The 17,901-nt window shown below is 37.7% G+C and overlaps 3 protein-coding genes across 4 annotated transcripts; 1 reads left to right on the top strand and 2 right to left on the bottom strand.

Annotated features, from left to right (window-relative positions):
• Positions 1–155: 155 nt before the first annotated feature.
• On the bottom strand, positions 156–5,728 carry LOC108986202 (BRAP2 RING ZnF UBP domain-containing protein 1). The gene is made up of 11 exons (XM_018958738.2): positions 5,365–5,728; positions 5,073–5,181; positions 4,845–4,959; positions 4,630–4,727; positions 3,129–3,235; positions 2,116–2,365; positions 1,801–1,854; positions 1,199–1,342; positions 969–1,033; positions 689–743; positions 156–603 (listed from the first exon to the last, which is right to left on the bottom strand). Exons 1-11 carry the CDS (start codon positions 5,652–5,654, stop codon positions 445–447), a joined length of 1,446 nt encoding a protein of 481 aa, XP_018814283.1. The 5' UTR covers positions 5,655–5,728; the 3' UTR covers positions 156–444.
• Positions 5,729–5,817: 89 nt separating this feature from the next.
• LOC108986201 (putative clathrin assembly protein At2g25430) lies at positions 5,818–8,264 on the top strand. Of its 2 annotated transcripts, none has more exons than XM_018958736.2 (2): positions 5,818–6,080; positions 6,167–8,264. In XM_018958736.2, the coding sequence occupies exon 2, from the start codon at positions 6,177–6,179 to the stop codon at positions 8,043–8,045; it is 1,869 nt and encodes a 622-aa protein (XP_018814281.1). In that variant the 5' UTR covers positions 5,818–6,080; positions 6,167–6,176; the 3' UTR covers positions 8,046–8,264. The 2 variants fall into 2 exon arrangements, with proteins under 2 accessions (XP_018814281.1, XP_018814282.1); XM_018958737.2 differs by having other exon boundaries at positions 6,151–8,264.
• A 3,424-nt stretch (positions 8,265–11,688) lies between these two features.
• Positions 11,689–13,323, bottom strand: LOC118349705 (auxin response factor 2-like). Its single transcript, XM_035695248.1, has 4 exons — positions 13,085–13,323; positions 12,891–12,947; positions 12,202–12,357; positions 11,689–11,823 (listed from the first exon to the last, which is right to left on the bottom strand). The coding sequence occupies exons 1-4, from the start codon at positions 13,268–13,270 to the stop codon at positions 11,689–11,691; spliced, it is 534 nt and encodes a 177-aa protein (XP_035551141.1). The 5' UTR covers positions 13,271–13,323.
• Between the last annotated feature and the right edge of the window lie 4,578 nt (positions 13,324–17,901).

Below are 17,901 nucleotides of genomic sequence, written 5' to 3'. Positions count from 1 at the left end.
TTAAATGTATATTTAAGCTTAACATGCCACATATTATCAGTTTAAAAGAAGTTTTTACCATTTTAAAGCGGTTTCACTAATTAAATTCTGAAATAGTCATGAAAATGGATATATGATCGGTTCTAGTACGTAATCAAGATTCTTAACAAGTTACATGTTCCTAAACTGGCACACCATTTCACTGTGAATTGCTTCCAGCATCATCATGAGAGAATATTTGAGGTTTATGCCTTTCAAGAATTTACAAAAACTCGCATTGCCTATTTTGGACTGACAATGATCATGACCTACCAAGAATCGCCTCTACAAGTATAACATTGATAAACCAGAAGCGCTACTTGATTCTGGACAAAGTTCTTAATCAATTTGTTTTACATTCCACTAAACATCATCCAACCTTAGGAAATATGCTGATTCTATCACCCAATGAGAGATGACAGCAATCTAATTCCGTCTTCGACCTGACTTCGTCTGCCTCTTAGCGGTGGCTGGGGAGGACTGCTTATTAGGTAATGGTAAGAGTGTACCCTCTCTGATGCCATCTGAATCTGTCATGTTACCAAGCGTTCTCTGGGCTTCAATGTAGACAGTAAGATCTCTAATCTGTGAACATCGTTTTCATCAATTTTAATGGAACTGACATTTTCGCGTTATTGTTTACAAGAAAAAGGTTTAAGTTATGTAGTACCTGTTCTTCCAGATCAAGAATCTTCTCATCCCTCAACCTCTGTGCAGCAGCGTCCCTAAATGAATAAAGAATTTAATACTTAGAAGACTATCAAGTTTCCATGTTTTTTTAACATTGTAGCTCATCATGTATTGCGTAAGAACCACTAATAAGGCTTTCAATAATAACCATATATAGCTCTCTATAGCTAGCAATGTTCCAGATGCCAGCAAACCCAAATTTCCACAGTTGTCAGATCCAACAACGTCACTGTCCACAAAAATTAATAATGATTATGTACCTCTCTTCAATTTCCTTGACCTTCTTTCGCCAAATTTCTTGGTTCTTGATCAGATTTCGATTAATCTAAAGGACAAAAAAGTACTGTTAGGGAAAAAAGTTGCTAAAGATCAAGAATGAAAATGTTTATCAGGAACCCACCTCTGCCGAAACCTAGAACAAGATAACTTGCTTAGCAGTAAATTGAATCCACAAACTCCAAACCTGATTAGGACGAAATTAAAAGCTTACATCTGCAACAGCATTTTTTTCCTCGAGGCACTTTTCAAATTTGATTTGGATGTCCTGCATCTTGGAAGTCACAGCCTTCTCCACTGCTTCTGAAATCGAGCTTCCAACCTTACTTTTGGCCTCTACAAGTAGAGATTCATAGTACTGGACCCAAAAAAGAGAAAATCTTGCTTTAAAGAGAGGATGTGCGGGGTGCCAAAATAAGCTACGAGGGCATCACACTGCAAAGCGTGTCTATAAGTAACAAAACAACATATATGGAGGTAGTCCTAGCCCTTCCCATTAAATTCCCCACCCCAGCCCTAGCAAAGATATAAAGGTTGAATCAATGGCTGGACTTGGTATACCGCATTCGAGTAGACAATTAGACCGCATTTCTTCTGTAGATATCGTATTGCATGATTAAAGCACAGAGAGATTTTCAACATCTACTTAAAAAACAATGGGTGAATCACCAGATCAATGGGATGGGTGTGGAAGAGACTTATTTAACTACTTTAAAAACTAATGAGTGAATATCTCTAAATCAAGGGGTTGGGAGAAAAGAGGAATGAAGTTGGAAGAATGTGGCAGGAGTTAGGGTAAACTGATAGTCAACTTACTTGTCTTTGGGTCTCCAGCTGAGTTGCGAGAAGACGGTTGTACTCATCCACAATCTGTTGCCAAGGATGTAAATTGAAGATAAGTACATGCTTTATAAGGAGAGAAGGATTTTAGTACGAACACAACCAGAGTACACAATAAAAACACGAAATATGCTCCGCTCTCGGGTCTCAAAGTATCATGAGTACTAGAACTTCATGTTGAGAAGTTCAATGCAGTTCAACTAAATAAAAGATTCACATATTAAAAAATTTAGAAGGCAATTTTTTTTTTTTTTTTATCGGTAGAAGGCAATTACAATAAGAGAATCATACTGCTTCAACTTTGCTGCTAAAGAGGGCCCCACTTATTCCAGAATCATCACTACATCCACAAGTACCATAATCTCCTTCAGATGACATACAATGAGAGTTCATCTCCGCCAACTTGACATCATTTTTTGACTGATTCAGCCGATGAACATAACCGTCGCCAACATAATCCCAAATTTGTTGTGTTCGCATGTCAAGAGAGTAGCAATGCTGTGTATCCTTCCAATGCCGAACGGCATGACCTTCTTTATATCTATCAAAAGAAATATAAACAATAACTACGAACACAAAATTAACAGAAAAAGTTTTAGAGGTTGTTTGGGAAACGCATCCCATCTCATCTCATAATTTCCTTCCCAAACATCACTCAAACACAAACATTTTTCAATTTTAAATCTTCTTTATCAAATCATTACCTAATCATTACAACTTTCCCAAACTTCTTAGTAAAACACAAAAAACAATTCAACTTTTCAAATTCCAAAATAAAAATTATATTAAAAAATTATATTCTACCAATATTTTAACTTTATTGTTTAACTTTTTCTCTCTCATTTGGAAAATACTTTAGCCACAAAAGAATTACACAAAAGTAAACCTAGAAACTGATGTGGCTTGATGTGATACGTCAAATTGTAAAGTCACTTTTATTTTAAAGTAGATCTAACAGATTTCATGAAGCCATATCAGTTTGTAGGTTTACTTTGTATAATATTTTTGTGTCTGTAGCAGTTCTCTCATTTCCCAAAATCCTAAAAAACATCTTAACTTAAACTATTACACTACTATTCACAAACCATTTACTACTATTCATAAATCATTTTACTACTATTTACAAATTTCTTATTGACGGATGCAAGCTAGACTTTGAAGCAAAAATCCATGATTTCATAGAATAACTCATCTCATTCCCCAAGCATCCCCTTAGTCAAATGTAAAGTACAGTTACATTAGAGCTGCGTTAGTTTGGAGTCTTCAGAAACAATAATCAGAGTAAGAAGGAGAATAATGCATACCTTCCACATCCTACAAAACCACAAATCATACAAACCCAAAGATCCTCCAATGTCCCACAAACAAAGCAAGTTGGCTTCTCATCTTGCTGCTGACAGAATCGGCAAAGCTGCAAACGTAAAGTAATTCAGAAAGCTTCTTCAATATGGTCATCCCAACATCCATCCACTTCTATTGGAATGACACTATCTAATACATGCTCAAACTAAGGCAGAAGATGCTATTATGCTAGGCCTGCCGACGCTAGATGTGTTATGTAATATACAAGATAAAAAGATTTCCATATTTGTAAACATAAAACAGTGCAAGTTAAACTCATGATTGCAAGTACATAAAATATCAATGTTTTGAATACCGTACCGGACGTCGTACCGGTCAAGGCACTAGAACGAAATATTTCGGTACCGGTACCGTTTTGGGATAGCGTTTCGGGATAACATTTCGGGATAGTCAATATATAAATAAATTATATATATAAATATATATAAAAATTATATTCCAAAATAATAGTCTATATATAAATAAATTATATATAAATACATATGTATAAAAATTATAAATAGTCTAGTCTGAATTAGGGGTTAAAAAATAAGTTTGTAGTTTGAAAAAATGAAAAAAAAAAAAAACACAGGCCGAAATATCGACCGGTACCGGCCGAAATATAGGCCGGTACAGGCCGAAATTTAGTTTGGTATGGCCAGTATTTTAGCCGGTACGGAACATATATAGTACCTGTACCGGCCGGACGGCCGAAACGAAAAATTTCGGCCGTACCGGCCGGTACGGTACGAAATTTAAAACACTGTAAAATATTCTCTCTTTTTTTTAGGTAACTCGAGCAACAGTGAATATGATATTTTGAGCTTATTTCGACCATGAAAAGTTGGGTTCTTGTTAGACAAACTATAGCGATGAAGAATTGCACTCTTCATGATCCTAAAAATACTATAATGATATTGGAGCTTCAGAAAAAGACCAAGTGAAAATGAATCTACACCAAAAGTGTGTCACAAGCAACAACACTTTTTTTTTATTTGGCACAGGGTGTCCAGGAACAGCATCCCGACTAATCCTGGGGGTGCATAGGCCCTCAGCAATGAATTTCCCGCAAGTGCACCTCGGGTAATTCAAGGGAAAAATCCCCCAGTCCGCTAGCCCTTAGAGATTGTTTGCACCTAATGGGATTTGAACCTTAAACCTAGGGGGAACAAACCCCCAAGCCTAAGGCCTTTACCACTTGAGCCAACCCCTAGGAGTTACAAGCAACAGCACTTCTTCAGGTGGATGATAACAAGACCTTGCTTTGTGCAAACATCTTCTTCTTGATATCCATAAAGCTGAGAGTCCCCATAGTCAAGTTAATGCTATGGATATTTAGCACTACATCGCTCATTCGAAACCATCTTTTGTAGCAACACTAACAATCTCTTTATTCAACCAAATTCTCCGACCAAAACATAAACATTCTAGAGGAGATGTTCGTGGAATTTAGAAACAGCTCACCTGGCAAGATAAATAAGTCCATTTTGAAATGCAAGGACACTGAAATGAATGGTCACAAATTGTACTCAGTATTCCACTAGTATCCGGGTCCAATCTCTCTGACATTCAAAACCCAAATTCAAAGAAGCCAAGCAAACATTAATCCCAAAAAATGCAGCATAATATGCAAGTATAATTCATACCGAAACGTAAAAGAAAGAGAAAATGTGACTCACCAAGACAAACTGGGCAAGTAGGTAATTCCGTACACCCGGGAGGAGGAGTCCCGGCTATCTCAGCTGATTCCGTGTACTCCACAGACATCATAAACAGAAGATGGCATACCTCAGCCTAAAAACTCGACCATAAGGATACGAAACGAAGGGGGAAAACATAAATTCAAAGAGTCCAATCTACTCTGCCAGCTATCAAAATCACAATAATACGAGCAAAAACTCTTCTACCTCGGCCGGTGAAAATTTCTTCCCGTTGAAACTGCGATAGAATCCATCAGCCGTTGACTGATTCACAAGCCTGATTAAAACGCTGTACCGATCCTCCATCCCATCGTTCCTATAAAAATGCAGGAAATTCAAAAATGGAGAAAATAATTATAATCATCTTCTTTCCATTTCACAAATTTTCCCAATAATCAGACATGCAATTAGGACTTTAATATAAATAAAAACTCATAAACTTCGTCACAAAAGGAAAGAAGTGTGAACAACTAGAAGCTCGATGGATGGGGAATCGTGCCTGATGAAGAGGAGCTCGGAGACGTGATCGATGTGGGAGCCACAGAAGCGTATCAAATCGTCAAAGGAGAGGTAGTTGGGGACGGCGACGATGAAGAGGAGCGTGGATCTGGAGCTAGGATTAGGAAGCGAAGAATGAGACGTACTCCGGAAAAGGTGTGCTACGCCTCTGCGTTCGGTGAACTTAGGGTTAGGATTTGGGACGGACGCAGTAGTGGTGGAGATGAACTCGGCGACCTCGAATGTGAGAGGCTGTTCGGTGTCCACCGAGTGGACTCGGAGGAAGAACATGTTGGCTGAGTCGTATCGTCGAGCTGACTCGCTAGAGAGAGAGAGAGAGTATCAATTCGACGTCGTGTAATGATATATAATTACTTATATAAGAGGAAAGAATATTAGCGCAGAAAATGGAATGAAATCACATATTCGACATGTCAAAGTCAAATGCGTTACAATTACGTCAACACGCGCTCTGATAACTTTTACTTTTACGTAGTAAAACTCAGACGCACACCAACAGAGATAGAGAAGAGAACCCCTCCCCAGCCCAGAGCTACTTTACTTTTGCTTTCCACCGACGACGTCCGGTCCCGTGCTCTCCCCGTATTACTTCGATCCAAAGGAATCCATCTCCTCCTTCACCGGTTTTGAACGGATCTCCCATTTCCTCCATCAGAACCCTCCCCTCCATATCTTCAAACGAATTGAGCCAATAAGGTAAACACCCATTTCCATTTCCAACTCTTAACTCTCTTGTAATCCCGAATCTTGAATCCAGATCGCCCAGTTGTGGTTTTTTATAGGTCAGGAGTTATGGCAACCAGTACGATCCGCAAGGCTATCGGGGCTGTGAAAGACCAAACTAGTATTAGCATAGCCAAAGTTGCCGGAAACATAGCCCCGGATCTTGAAGTCTTGGTCGTAAAAGCAACCACCCACGACGAAGATCCCGCCGAAGAGAGGCACATTAGGGAAATCATAAACCTGACCGCATACTCCAGAGGGTATGTGAGTGCGTGCGTTGCCACCATATCGAAGCGGCTTAGCAAGACCCGCGATTGGATTGTGGCCCTCAAGGCTTTGATGCTTGTGCATAGAGTCTTGGTTGATGGGCATCCCTCGTTTGAGGAGGAGATTGTTTATGCGACCCGTAGGGGTATGCGGGTCTTGAACATGTCGGATTTTAGGGACGAGGCGCACTCGAATTCGTGGGATCACTCGGGTTTCGTGAGGTTCTACGCTGTGTATTTGGATGAGAAGGTTGAGAGCGTGGTCTATGAGAAGAAAATGAAAGGTGTGGATCAGAGGGAGGATAGGTACAAGGATGAAATTGATACTGGAATGGGTAAGAGGTCGAGATCCTATGGGGATGTTAGTGAATCGGTTGGGAGGGAGAAGACAAGAGAGACACCGATGAAGGATATGCGGCCCGAGAGGGTTTTAGGGAAGTTGAACCAGTTGTTGAGAATTCTTGACCGGATACTGGCTTGTAGGCCGACCGGTGCGGCTAAGAGTAGTAGGTTGGTGCTGGTAGCGCTTTACCAGATTGTGAGGGAGAGTTTTGGGGTTTATGTGGAGATATGCGAGGCATTGGGGATATTGTTGGATAGGTTCACAGAGATGGAGTACGCAGATTGTGTTAAAGGTTTTGATGCTTATGTTAGCGCGGCAAAGACGATTGATGAGCTTATGGGGTTTTATAATTGGTGTAAGGATATGGGTATTGCAAGGTCCTCCGAGTATCCTGAAGTCCAAAGGATTACCGATAAGCTTTTGGGGACGCTCGAGGGGTTCTTGAGGGAGATGACAAACAAGCCAAAGAGCCCTGAGAGAATTAGCGAGTACAAGGCGCCAGTGAAGGAAGAGGTGGAGCAGGATATGAATGAGATAAAGGCTCTTCCTCCGCCAGAGAATTATACCCCTCCACCTCCACCTCAACCTGAGCCTAAGCCACAGCCTCAGCAGGTGCAGGTGACTGAGGACTTGGTGAATTTGAGGGATGATGCTATTTCAGCTGATGAGCAAGGCAACAAATTGGCTTTGGCTCTGTTCTCTGGACCAGCAGCAATGAATACAAATGGCTCATGGGAAGCTTTCCCTTCAAATGGAGAGCCTGAGGTGACTTCGGCATGGCAAACACCTGCTGCGGAGACTGGTAAAGCAGATTGGGAGTTGGCATTGGCAGAATCGGCTAGTAATCTATCAAAACAGAAGGCTACATTGGGGGGTGGGTTTGATCCGTTGCTACTGAATGGAATGTATGATCAGGGGGCAGTGAGGCAGCATGTGAGCACTACTCAATTGAGTGGTGGAAGTGCAAGTAGTGTGGCGTTGCCTGGGCCAGGCAAGAGTGCTACACCAGTGCTGGCGCTGCCTGCTCCGGACGGGACAGTCCAGGCAGTAGGACAGCAGGACCCCTTTGCTGCGTCCCTTGCAGTACCGCCTCCTTCATATGTACAAATAGCTGATATGGAGAAGAAGCAACACTTGCTTGTGCAGGAACAGCAGCTCTGGCAGCAGTATGGAAGGGATGGGATGCAAGGCCAAGTGGGTTTGGCCAAGATTGCTGGTGGCTCTGGCTACTATGGCCCAAGCCCCCAACCAATGATGCCTTATGGTATGCCACAGGTCGGTGGCATGGGACAGCCCATGCCAGGCGGATACTACTACGCACCCTATTGAAATGGCCGTCTTTAGAGAAGGGTTTGTTCTTCTTATGATGCAGATAACCATTTTCCTTTGCCATCTACTTTTGTAATTTGGAAGATTTTCTATGTTCCTCGTTGTTTTCCACCGTGTTTTTTCTTTACTTGGATTGAAAGGAGTGAAAGACATGCGTGGTTTGGAACAATAGAGAGTACATATAAGATAATGAAAGCGGTTGTTATTTGTTTCTCTTTCCGAATTTTATACTGGAACCCGATATTCTTTAACCAGTTCCACTTTGAAGCGGTCCATCCGAATCTATGGGTTTAACAGCCACCACTAATATTCAGCCACGTCAGCAATTTCACAGAAATTACAATAGCCTCATCACATTGTAGTAAACTCTCACGAGGAGAAAATATATCGAAGAGAAGCTTTGTCTCGGCCAAAAGTCCCCTCAAGTATTTCAGACTGCCGATTCGCATTATTTCCGTCACTTTGCACCGCTGCAGGACACCAGTTCTGTCGTGCATCAGTTCCACGGCCACCAGTTCTTCGCCCACCATTAATTTCGCACCATTAATCTTATGCCCTTGTGTTCTTTTTACTCCTTTCAGGCAAAAACAGAACCACTGGACAATGCCATCAGAGACAGCTGCTTTTTTCTCCTTCAACTTCCTCCTCTGCCACCTTTATTTCTTCATCACTGATGGTGACCTTTGCAGCAACAAATCCTTACCCAAAAAAGAAACTACCTGCATAAAGTGAAAAACAAACCCACCCGGAAATTATATCACCTGATGAAAAATCGCAAAAAAAAAAAAAAAAATGCAGAATGTTATTTATCCACGCAGTGGCCAAGAAAATAGGCCTAAAAACGCCTAGTATATTTGCAAATAGCAACGGAAAGAGAGAATAACCAGAAGATAATAAACCCAGAACAAATCAAAGATGAAAATCAACTGGGTAATGATCGTTGGCTTAGAAGTAACAATATCGATTGGAAGATAGCCAATGAAACACTTGAGGCCCACGAGTCAAAATTAAAACCCCAGGCGGAGAGAATAAGGCTGCATTTGAATATTGAATTGAATTGAGTTGAGATGAGATGATAAAATATTATTAGAATATTATTTATTATTATTATTATTATTTTACGATTTGAAAATTTTAAATTATTTATTATATTTTATATTAAAATTTAAAAAAATTGTAACGATGAGTTGAGATAGATTTAAGTTCCAAACAAAGCCCATATTCACTACAAGAAACAGGGTCTTTCTCAGCGCTTAAATTCGTCGCAAATAACACCATAAATCGCTGCAAATACTTTTTTGCAGCGATTTATGCTGCGCCGGACTTTCGTCGCAATTGTAGAGCCTTTTAAAAGATTCGCCAGCGAAATACAAAATTCGTCGCCAAAAATTTTTATTTACAGCGATTTTTTTCGCTGCTAAAATTATTAATTTCGCCGCAAATAACGTTGGGATTTCAGTCTCATTTCGTTGCAAAAAAGTATTTGCAGCGTTTTATATCGTCGCTAATACACAAAAAATCGCTGGAAATACCTTTATATTATTTGCAACGTGTTAAAAAATCGCCTTTATACTATTTTTTGCAGCGGTTAAAATCGCTGCAAAAAAAATTGTCTCTTTCGCGTAGAGTAATAGGTGCTGTAAAAGGATATTTGCGGCGATATTTAGTCGCCGCAAATAATGTCCTTTGACAAAAAATTATTTGCGGCGAAATGAACTCGCCGCAAATAGTGTTTCAGAAAATTAAAAAAAAAAATCCACGCCAGCGTAATTTTACCTTACAGATCTGTAAGGTAAAATTCTTTTGACATTCTCTGGAAAGATCCCTGCCTGACCATATTATGATCTCCTTAACTCAAATGAAAGGATTATAATATATGCTTAAGAATAAAAAAAACTAAAACTAAAAAGTAGTAAATAAACCATGCTTGAGAATGAAACTCACCATTCCACAATATGATCCTAGCCTAACTCAATAAAACCAATAAACCATTAATTTCTCAATAGTAAATGGAGATGATATTCTTTCAAGAAGAACAATCATTTCATTTACTCTATACCCAAGTGTCAATTCATTTACTCTATAATAGAAACCTGATCCTGAAGTTTTTCCTCTATTCTTATGCCTACAAACAATAGCCAACTCCAAAATAAAATGTGGAAGTAAAAAATAGATAAATAAATTGATAAAGAAGTCACAAAATAAATTCGTTGCAGTTGGTCTGCTCAAGAAAGAAAGAAAAGTCACTAAATGTCAAGTGATAATTGCCATTAAAACAATACACCCATGAACCAACAACATTTTTTGAGCAACAAAGTCAATTGAGTGGGATCCAGTCCTAATCATTAAGTTTAATTAGTCCAACAACTTCATGCTTATGGTTGTTCAGCAAGTATGGAACACTAAATATATATATATATATATATATATATATTTATAAGATAGGTGAAGACAACCGCTTACTAAATATATATATATATATATATATACAGAAAAGACAAACAATGTACAGCACTATAATATGCTTGACATAAAGTTACAAAACCAGTCATACAACATGCAATGGCCTTAATTGATAGATAAGAAACAGCCACCGATAACCGCTTATTTCCAATCCACAATCAACATAGAAACATGGTAAAAATTGAGTGTCTCAAATAAACAGGGGCATCTTAAAACATGGAGATGCAGATTATGCAATCAAAGTTCTACCCGATTAAATAATTAAACATTTGCGGAACGGAACCCGACAAGTGATACTTCAGCTTAGAAATTAAGCTGTAAGTTCCACAACCATATAACCATTTCTTCCTTTTTCTATGCACAAACCATTGAACACTTGGGACGAGGACTCAAGCCTACAGAGAGCAAGTACAAGATAGTTCATGCTATTAGACCTGCAGTCCTAGAGCATTAACTTTTAGCTTGTGTAAACTAGTATCAGGTTAAAGTTTAAACCTTGAACCTCATCTGATAATATAGAGTTACTAGAATTCTATCATACTCAAGATGCATCCAAGTGAGAAGAGGCTTCTGCCATTCCAGACAACATCAATCTGTCAGTTTCTCTTGTAGCATCAATATCATATGCACAATCATAGAATTTAACCTCCAGAACCTCAACCCCTTGAGATTTTAGCAAGAAAATGAACCGATAGAACCCAACTCATGCCAGACCATCCAAAACAGTGAAACAAGTAAAAATTGGCACGTCCATAATATCTAGGGATAGAGAGACTTCATTCCAACCCTGCCTGGAAAGTTACAAAACCAGTCTGCGGAAGGGTAGTTACCAGCTTGACCACATAATATTTCCCATAGCATATTAACTGCCTTAATTTACACACTGGCTGTGTACAAGATGGTTGTGTCTAGTTATGGTACTAAAGTATCATTAATCAAACATCACTCTGGATTGGTTGATTTCCAAGATTTGATGTTGCCACACATGCAGTCATTTTAACTTTATCATGAACTTAACTTTTCAAAAAACAACCCTACTTCTATGCACGTAGTAATCACAGCAATGCTTCTGATGTGCAAGTTTAAATGATATATAAATCATAGTTTGAACCCAAGTTTAAGGAACATCCCAAATATCAATGCTCAGAATGTGATTAATCGTAGCACTGATAATGCTAGATTATTTCAGGGCGTGATGCTCACAAAAAAATCCCGGCTTACTAAATATACCACGACAAATATGGCGAAAGCACCATTCAAGCCCATGCAAGTCTTTGACAATCAGTTCCTGTGCAGACGGTTGCTGAGACATGTCCTGCAAGAAGATCTCTAATAAATCAATGAACAGGCTAGTTATCCGATATTTGAAGCATGCTTGAGAAGCACAATTGATTTAGGGAATAGAATGTGAAAAGCAATTCCACAGGTATAAACAGTGGCATAATCAAAGGACTCACATAATATGCTAATTTTATTACTTGCAAATACGCTGAGTAGGAAGAAGAAAGAATGGGATTGGCCACATTCTAGTACTTAATAGTTAATCCTGTTGCAAGCTACCTAGTCCAGAGAAGCCAAAATCAACTATTCTAAGGGCTTCAGAAAATACAACGTTTTAACCTAAATAAACTATAATCCCAGCAATTTGTGGTCAGTGACTCAGTGAAATTGATGTGGTAAAGGAGATACTAACCAGAGGAGGGAAGCACTCTTGAGCTTGTCGCTTGGGAACAGAGAATCCACCATGCGTGCTCGTGTCAGAGGCAGTGAGTTTCTTGACATAGGAGCATAGACTGGTTCTTTGAGGCAAAGACACATCATTTTCATCCTCCAAACTTGGCTTGTCTTGCTGGGAGAAGCCAGAGCAATAAAAACATTTTGCAACCCAAAGAAGTAATAGTAGAAGATGGAACTACTTGAAGATGTAATGATCAAGATCAAACTTATAAATGGCCTAGGAGAAAAGAGATTTTTTTAAGTACTACAAAATCACCACAATTAACGTTAATTCTGAGAACTTCCTTTACAACCTTTATATCATAAGTAAAATTTAGTTAGCATCTCAATTTCATAATCTAAATCACAAAGATCCTGTGGAAGGAACATTGAAGAAAGGAAAAATATTAGTTTTCTCTTTTCCAGACACTCAATGAAAACCAAAGACTCCTTGCATGCACATGAGCACGAACATACTAAATTCACTACAATTCCTGTAAAGATAAGGGAACTCCTGAGTTCACAATTTGAATGGCTTTAAACATCTATTAATCTCAGGTTCCATTGACTTTAAATGCTCCCCAAGTAGAATAAGATAAGACACCATTCATTTATGCACAAATGAAGTGTCAGGCAGATAAAATATGTCAGCACTTATTAGCTAACCTCTGCCTCTGGAATCAAAGTAATTTGAGCAAACACCTCATCTGTGTGAGCTTCAGCCTGCAAAACCAAATGGGTAATCGGGAACTCAGTGGGATCCAGGGTCTCTTTTTCTTGGTCCTCCACGCACCACTCAGAAAAATTAGGAAATATGACAAAATAAGATGCATTTCTAAAAGGTTTAAAAAGTAGCATACCGAGAAGGGTGGTCGTGGTGGTTGCTTGGCGTGGAGTGGTGGCTCGGGAGGAGCACGATGGCGCTGGGGAGAGCTGGTGACCGTGGGTTGCGAACAGAGCTGGGGAGAGAGGGAGGGCCTCCGGCTGCAGGGCTGGGAGTGGAGGAGAAGGGAGTTCCGACAGAGAACTGGCGACGGCATCAACATGTGGGTGGTGGCGAACGGCGCCCCTAGTGGCGGCGATATAGAGAAATCCGAGAGAGAGAGAGAGAGCTGAGGCTAGATTCGGGGAGGAAAGAGATCGGCGGGGGGGTGGGGGTGGCCGTTGAGGTGAGGTGGCGTGGTGGCGGTGGTGTGGCCGGCGTGGGTTGTGCTCGAGAAGGAAGACCGTGGGAGAGAGAAGGGGAGGGAGGGGGGAAGGGCTGGAGGGAAATGAATGGAGAAGAGGCGGGCATTTTAATTTAACTAGCTTTTTTCGACGTCTTAATCTCACCGCAAATACTGAAATCCTCGCCGCAAATAAAAAAGCCATTAGCAACAAAAATAATATCGCTCTAAATACTCATTTGCAGCGACAAAAAATCGCCGGAAATACACTTACAGTACATTCCGCAGGTTCAGTTTTAATGCTGAATTCCGCGGCGAATTTTAAATTCAGAGCAAATAAGTAGTATTTCTAGTTATTTTTTGCAGCGATTTTAAAAAACGCTGGAAATAATCTATTTTGGCGATTTTTAAGCATAAAAAATCGCTGCAAATGACCACTTTCACAATCACAGCGATTAACTAACCGTCGCAAAAAATTAGTTACTTTTTCCGGCGAATTGTGCGGCGCAAAAAGTCACAAGTCGCTGCAAAAGACTAATTTAGTATTTGTGGCGAATTTCTCTGTTGTAAAAAGTGAAAAAATCGCTGCAAAAGACCATTTTCTAACTTAATATAAAAAAAATGCGACGATGTAAAAAATCGCTGCAATAAAGGCTTTTTGCAACGATTTTATTTCCAACAAACAAAAAATCGCAGCAAAAAGCCATATTTCTTGTAGTGATTAATAATAGAGACTAAAAAAAGGAGAGAAACAAAGACTGAAAATCACAAACCAACACGAAGGAATTAGTCCATTAAGAGAAATGAAAAATCGAGAAAATGAAATGAACGAAAGAACCTTGAGCCTTGGCTTTACTTATGGTAGAGAATATCCGTCCTCGGAGTGTCTCGGCTTCAAGAGAGATGAGAGTGGGTGACGACATCAGGGGGCTTCAAGGTTTTAGTTTTGGTCTAGGAAGAGGGTGGGCGAAGATGTTTGTTGACTCTTGAGTGACCGTCACAAGAGGGGAGTGAAGGGATAGCCATAAACCCTGCCGTGCATTTCTGTGAGAGAGGGGGGCGAGGGGAGTAAATTTTAAATCTCCTAATGTGCATCCACATGATAGTTAAGATGTGAAGCCTACCTTTCACTCAAACATTGAAATGTTGGACTGACTGATTATAAGATACTCTTCTTTTAACCATTCCATTTTCCATGCCTGTACTTTCACACACACTATACTCTTTTATGGCATAGAAAAGTCTTTAACTAGTTGAACCTCGGGCTGGCAAGTTTAACACAAAAAGACAAGCCCATACTTTATCATAGTCAATGAGAAGTAGGTCATCCGGTTCTTGACCTTTAGACCCTATTTGGTTGTTGAATTCTATTGAGATCAACTCAGTTCAATCTAATTTTAAGTTGAGTCTAACTTCTAAATATTCAACTCTCAAATCACTAAACTCATTTCAACTCAAAACCTCTTTACACATGGAATCCACAATATTTTTCAATTCAATATCTCTTTACACGCAGAATCCACAACCTTTTTTTAAATTCTCATAAATATATCTAAACTCATTTTAACATTCAAACACATTTAAACTCATCTTAAGTGGGCCTTACAAAACTTACTCAACTATCTCAACTCACTACTATTTACAAAGAACTCAACTCAACATCCAAACGCAACTTTAATTTCTACAAACAACTGGTAATGCCTTGATTGATTAAAGCCTGGTTTGAATAGATATATATATTTATATCTCATCCCATTTTATTTTATCTCATTTTATCGTATTTTAATATTCAAACATCACAAACATAAACACTTTTTAATTTTAAATCTTGAACTTTTTCATCTAATTATTACCCAATTAATACAATTTTTCCAAACCTTCAAACAAAATACAAAAAAAATTTTCAAATTTTAAAACAAAAATTATATTCTAACAATATTTTAACTTTATAATATTTTTATTCAATTTTTCTATCTCATTTCTCAAGATATTATAAAACATTTTAACTCAAACAATTTTAATACTATTTATAAATCATTTTAATTTATCTCATCTTAACTTACTATCCAAACTGGCCCTAAAAATTATATCGAAGTAGCGAGCTTTCTTGACGTTCTCTACGAGCATATCTAAATTGATATATGAAAAAAATTGACAAAAGAAATGAAGCAATGTGTCCATTTAGTAACAACTGTTTTCAAGTATTTCAGATATTTCATTCCCAAACATCATTTAAATATAAAATATTTTTTAATTTCAAATTTTTAAATTTTTTATCTAATTATTACATAATCATTATAATTTTTCCAAGCTTACAAACAAAATACAATTATAAAATAAATATAATATGAAAAAATAATATTTTAATTTTATAATATTTGTATTCAATTTTTTTACTCTAACTATCTCTAACTCGATAAAATATATTAATTCAAATTATTTTACTACTATTTACAAATATATATTCTAAATAAGATGTTGATGTGTCTATTGAAATACTACCTCACGATCGAGGGAAGGAATTTCTATAATTGGTATAAATGAGCCCTAAAGCCTTTTACCCTTTCCTTTGGCATACGCCCAATAGCAATTTTTCATAGAGTTCTGCTACATATAATATTTTTATATATTTTTTATGCATTCTACTAATGTGATTAATCAAAACAGTTATTTTATATTAAAAAAAATAATGCAACCAATCACGATATTGGAGTACACAAAGAATACACAAAAATAACTGTACATAAAATTTTTATTTTCCACAACTCTTGTTGCACAAAAGCCAACTATCAAAATTGACCGACTCTGATCACCAGATGGAGAAATTAATATAAAAGGTCATTAGAATGCTTGAAATGAAAGGAATAGCTGATAAAAAAAATGTTTAACATTTACTTATCTATTTAATTATATAAAAATCAAAGTTTAAACTTGTTGACTTGGGATTCAAACCGCACAAATCTGCCTAACAATCCATAAACTATCGTCACACCTTACAAACCAGCAAACTGTTTATTTGCAAAGGATTAGCGGTGCAGTGAACCAGCAAAGATTCAGATCGCACAAATCTGCTTAACAATCTATAAACTATCATCACATCTTACAAACCAGCAAACTGTTTATTTGCAAAGGATTAGCGGTGCAGTGAACCAGCAAAGTTGCAAACCGTTTATTGGCAAAGAGTCGAGAGGTGCAATGATTTAGCATATTTGCAAAGGGTCAAGCAGTGCAATGGTGTATCATGTGCTCTATAGTTTATTTGCAAAGTTTGTCCAGATAGTTAAAAACAAATGGCCAAGCGGTGCAATGGTGAACGTAAAATAGGATAAATGAATACTACCTTCTGACAGTTTATGTTTTCTCTTCAATTCTCCCTTTCTCGCATCGTCTCTATCATTTATTTCTCACATGAGGGCACACCATACCATAAAAGTGCAAGTAAGTGCTGTTTATGGCTCAACGTTTGTCAAGGTTATGGTTTTAATGCTATTTTGGTTTTCAACACCGATAAAAAGAAAAATGCATGCTTAGTCTTTACCATGCATGGGAGTAGCCGTTTTGGAACTAATACATTTTATGTCTTCATTCCTAAGAGATTTTAAAAGAGTGTGATTGCAAGAGTGTGCTAGATTTGTAATGAAATTGAGAGTAAGCCAATATATATGAGTCTTTATCATTGATTCTGGATAAGTGAGCACAACCAATTTGATGAAATAACTCAGGCTCCGTTTGGATAATGAGATGAGATGAGATGATTTTAAATGAAAATTGAATAAAATATTATTTTTTAATATTATTATTGTTTTAGAATTTGAAAAAATTGAATTATTTATTATATTTTGTGTAAAAATCTGAAAAAATTGTAATAATGAGATGAAATAAGATGAAACCATTTTTGTATCCAAACAAGACTTCAATTAGATGTCTTCCAACATGTTCACATATTTCTCAACATGGAATTTCCATATCAATTAGTGCATTAGTAGAATGAAGTTTTAGGACAATGAATCATGGGTATGCTTAATTGATTTCAACATTTACGTTTTGTTTATCTTTTTTTCAAGTTTGAAAATAATGAGATTTCTCTATTTCGACATAATTTTTATCTTATTGATTATAGTATCATGTGGGTTTAACTCGATTAGATTAATTCACAAAAAAGTATAAAACTTTATTAAAGTAATCGTTTAAGTTTCTGACCTAATCTTTGTAATTTCTTGGCTGGCAAAAATAACGTTTTGGTATAAGGGAAAAGAATACGTAATAAGAAAGTAAAGAAAATGAGGATATATATGATTGTCTTGATTTAGGTAATTGATGATCGGAACGTTTTCTCGATATTCCGATGAGGGAATTTTTGTTTGGGATAATTTTATTGGGCCATAGCCATTGTGATCATACTCATGAAATGACATTTACGCCTTGAATTGTGACAAAATACAAATTTATGTTGTTTGATCCAGAGGGCAAGATCCTTTCATTAAAAGATAAACATACACACATCATAGGCT

Source organism: Juglans regia, chromosome 10 (genome assembly GCF_001411555.2).
Source record: "Juglans regia cultivar Chandler chromosome 10, Walnut 2.0, whole genome shotgun sequence".
Classification (NCBI taxonomy): Eukaryota; Viridiplantae; Streptophyta; class Magnoliopsida; order Fagales; family Juglandaceae; genus Juglans; species Juglans regia.
The sequence above is the reverse complement of the archived record's forward strand: the minus strand, read 5'-3'. Positions and strand labels throughout refer to the sequence as shown.

Bases quoted from the DNA above. Each gene is read 5' to 3' on its own strand.
- LOC118349705 (XM_035695248.1), bottom strand. From the start codon at position 13,270: ATGTTGATGCCGTCGCCAGTTCTCTGTCGGAACTCCCTTCTCCTCCAC. The intron at 12,358-12,890 runs GTTAGCTAATAA...GGCTTCTCCCAG, and splicing joins CTTTGATTCCAGAGGCAGAG to CAAGACAAGCCAAGTTTGGA. The intron at 11,824-12,201 runs GTTAGTATCTCC...ATCTTCTTGCAG, and splicing joins AAGAGTGCTTCCCTCCTCTG to GACATGTCTCAGCAACCGTC.
- LOC108986202 (XM_018958738.2), bottom strand. From the start codon at position 5,654: ATGTTCTTCCTCCGAGTCCACTCGGTGGACACCGAACAGCCTCTCACA. The intron at 3,236-4,629 runs GTGAGCTGTTTC...TTACGTTTGCAG, and splicing joins GGACTTATTTATCTTGCCAG to CTTTGCCGATTCTGTCAGCA. The intron at 1,855-2,115 runs GTATGATTCTCT...CCTTGGCAACAG, and splicing joins TTAGCAGCAAAGTTGAAGCA to ATTGTGGATGAGTACAACCG.
- LOC108986201 (XM_018958736.2), top strand. From the start codon at position 6,177: ATGGCAACCAGTACGATCCGCAAGGCTATCGGGGCTGTGAAAGACCAA.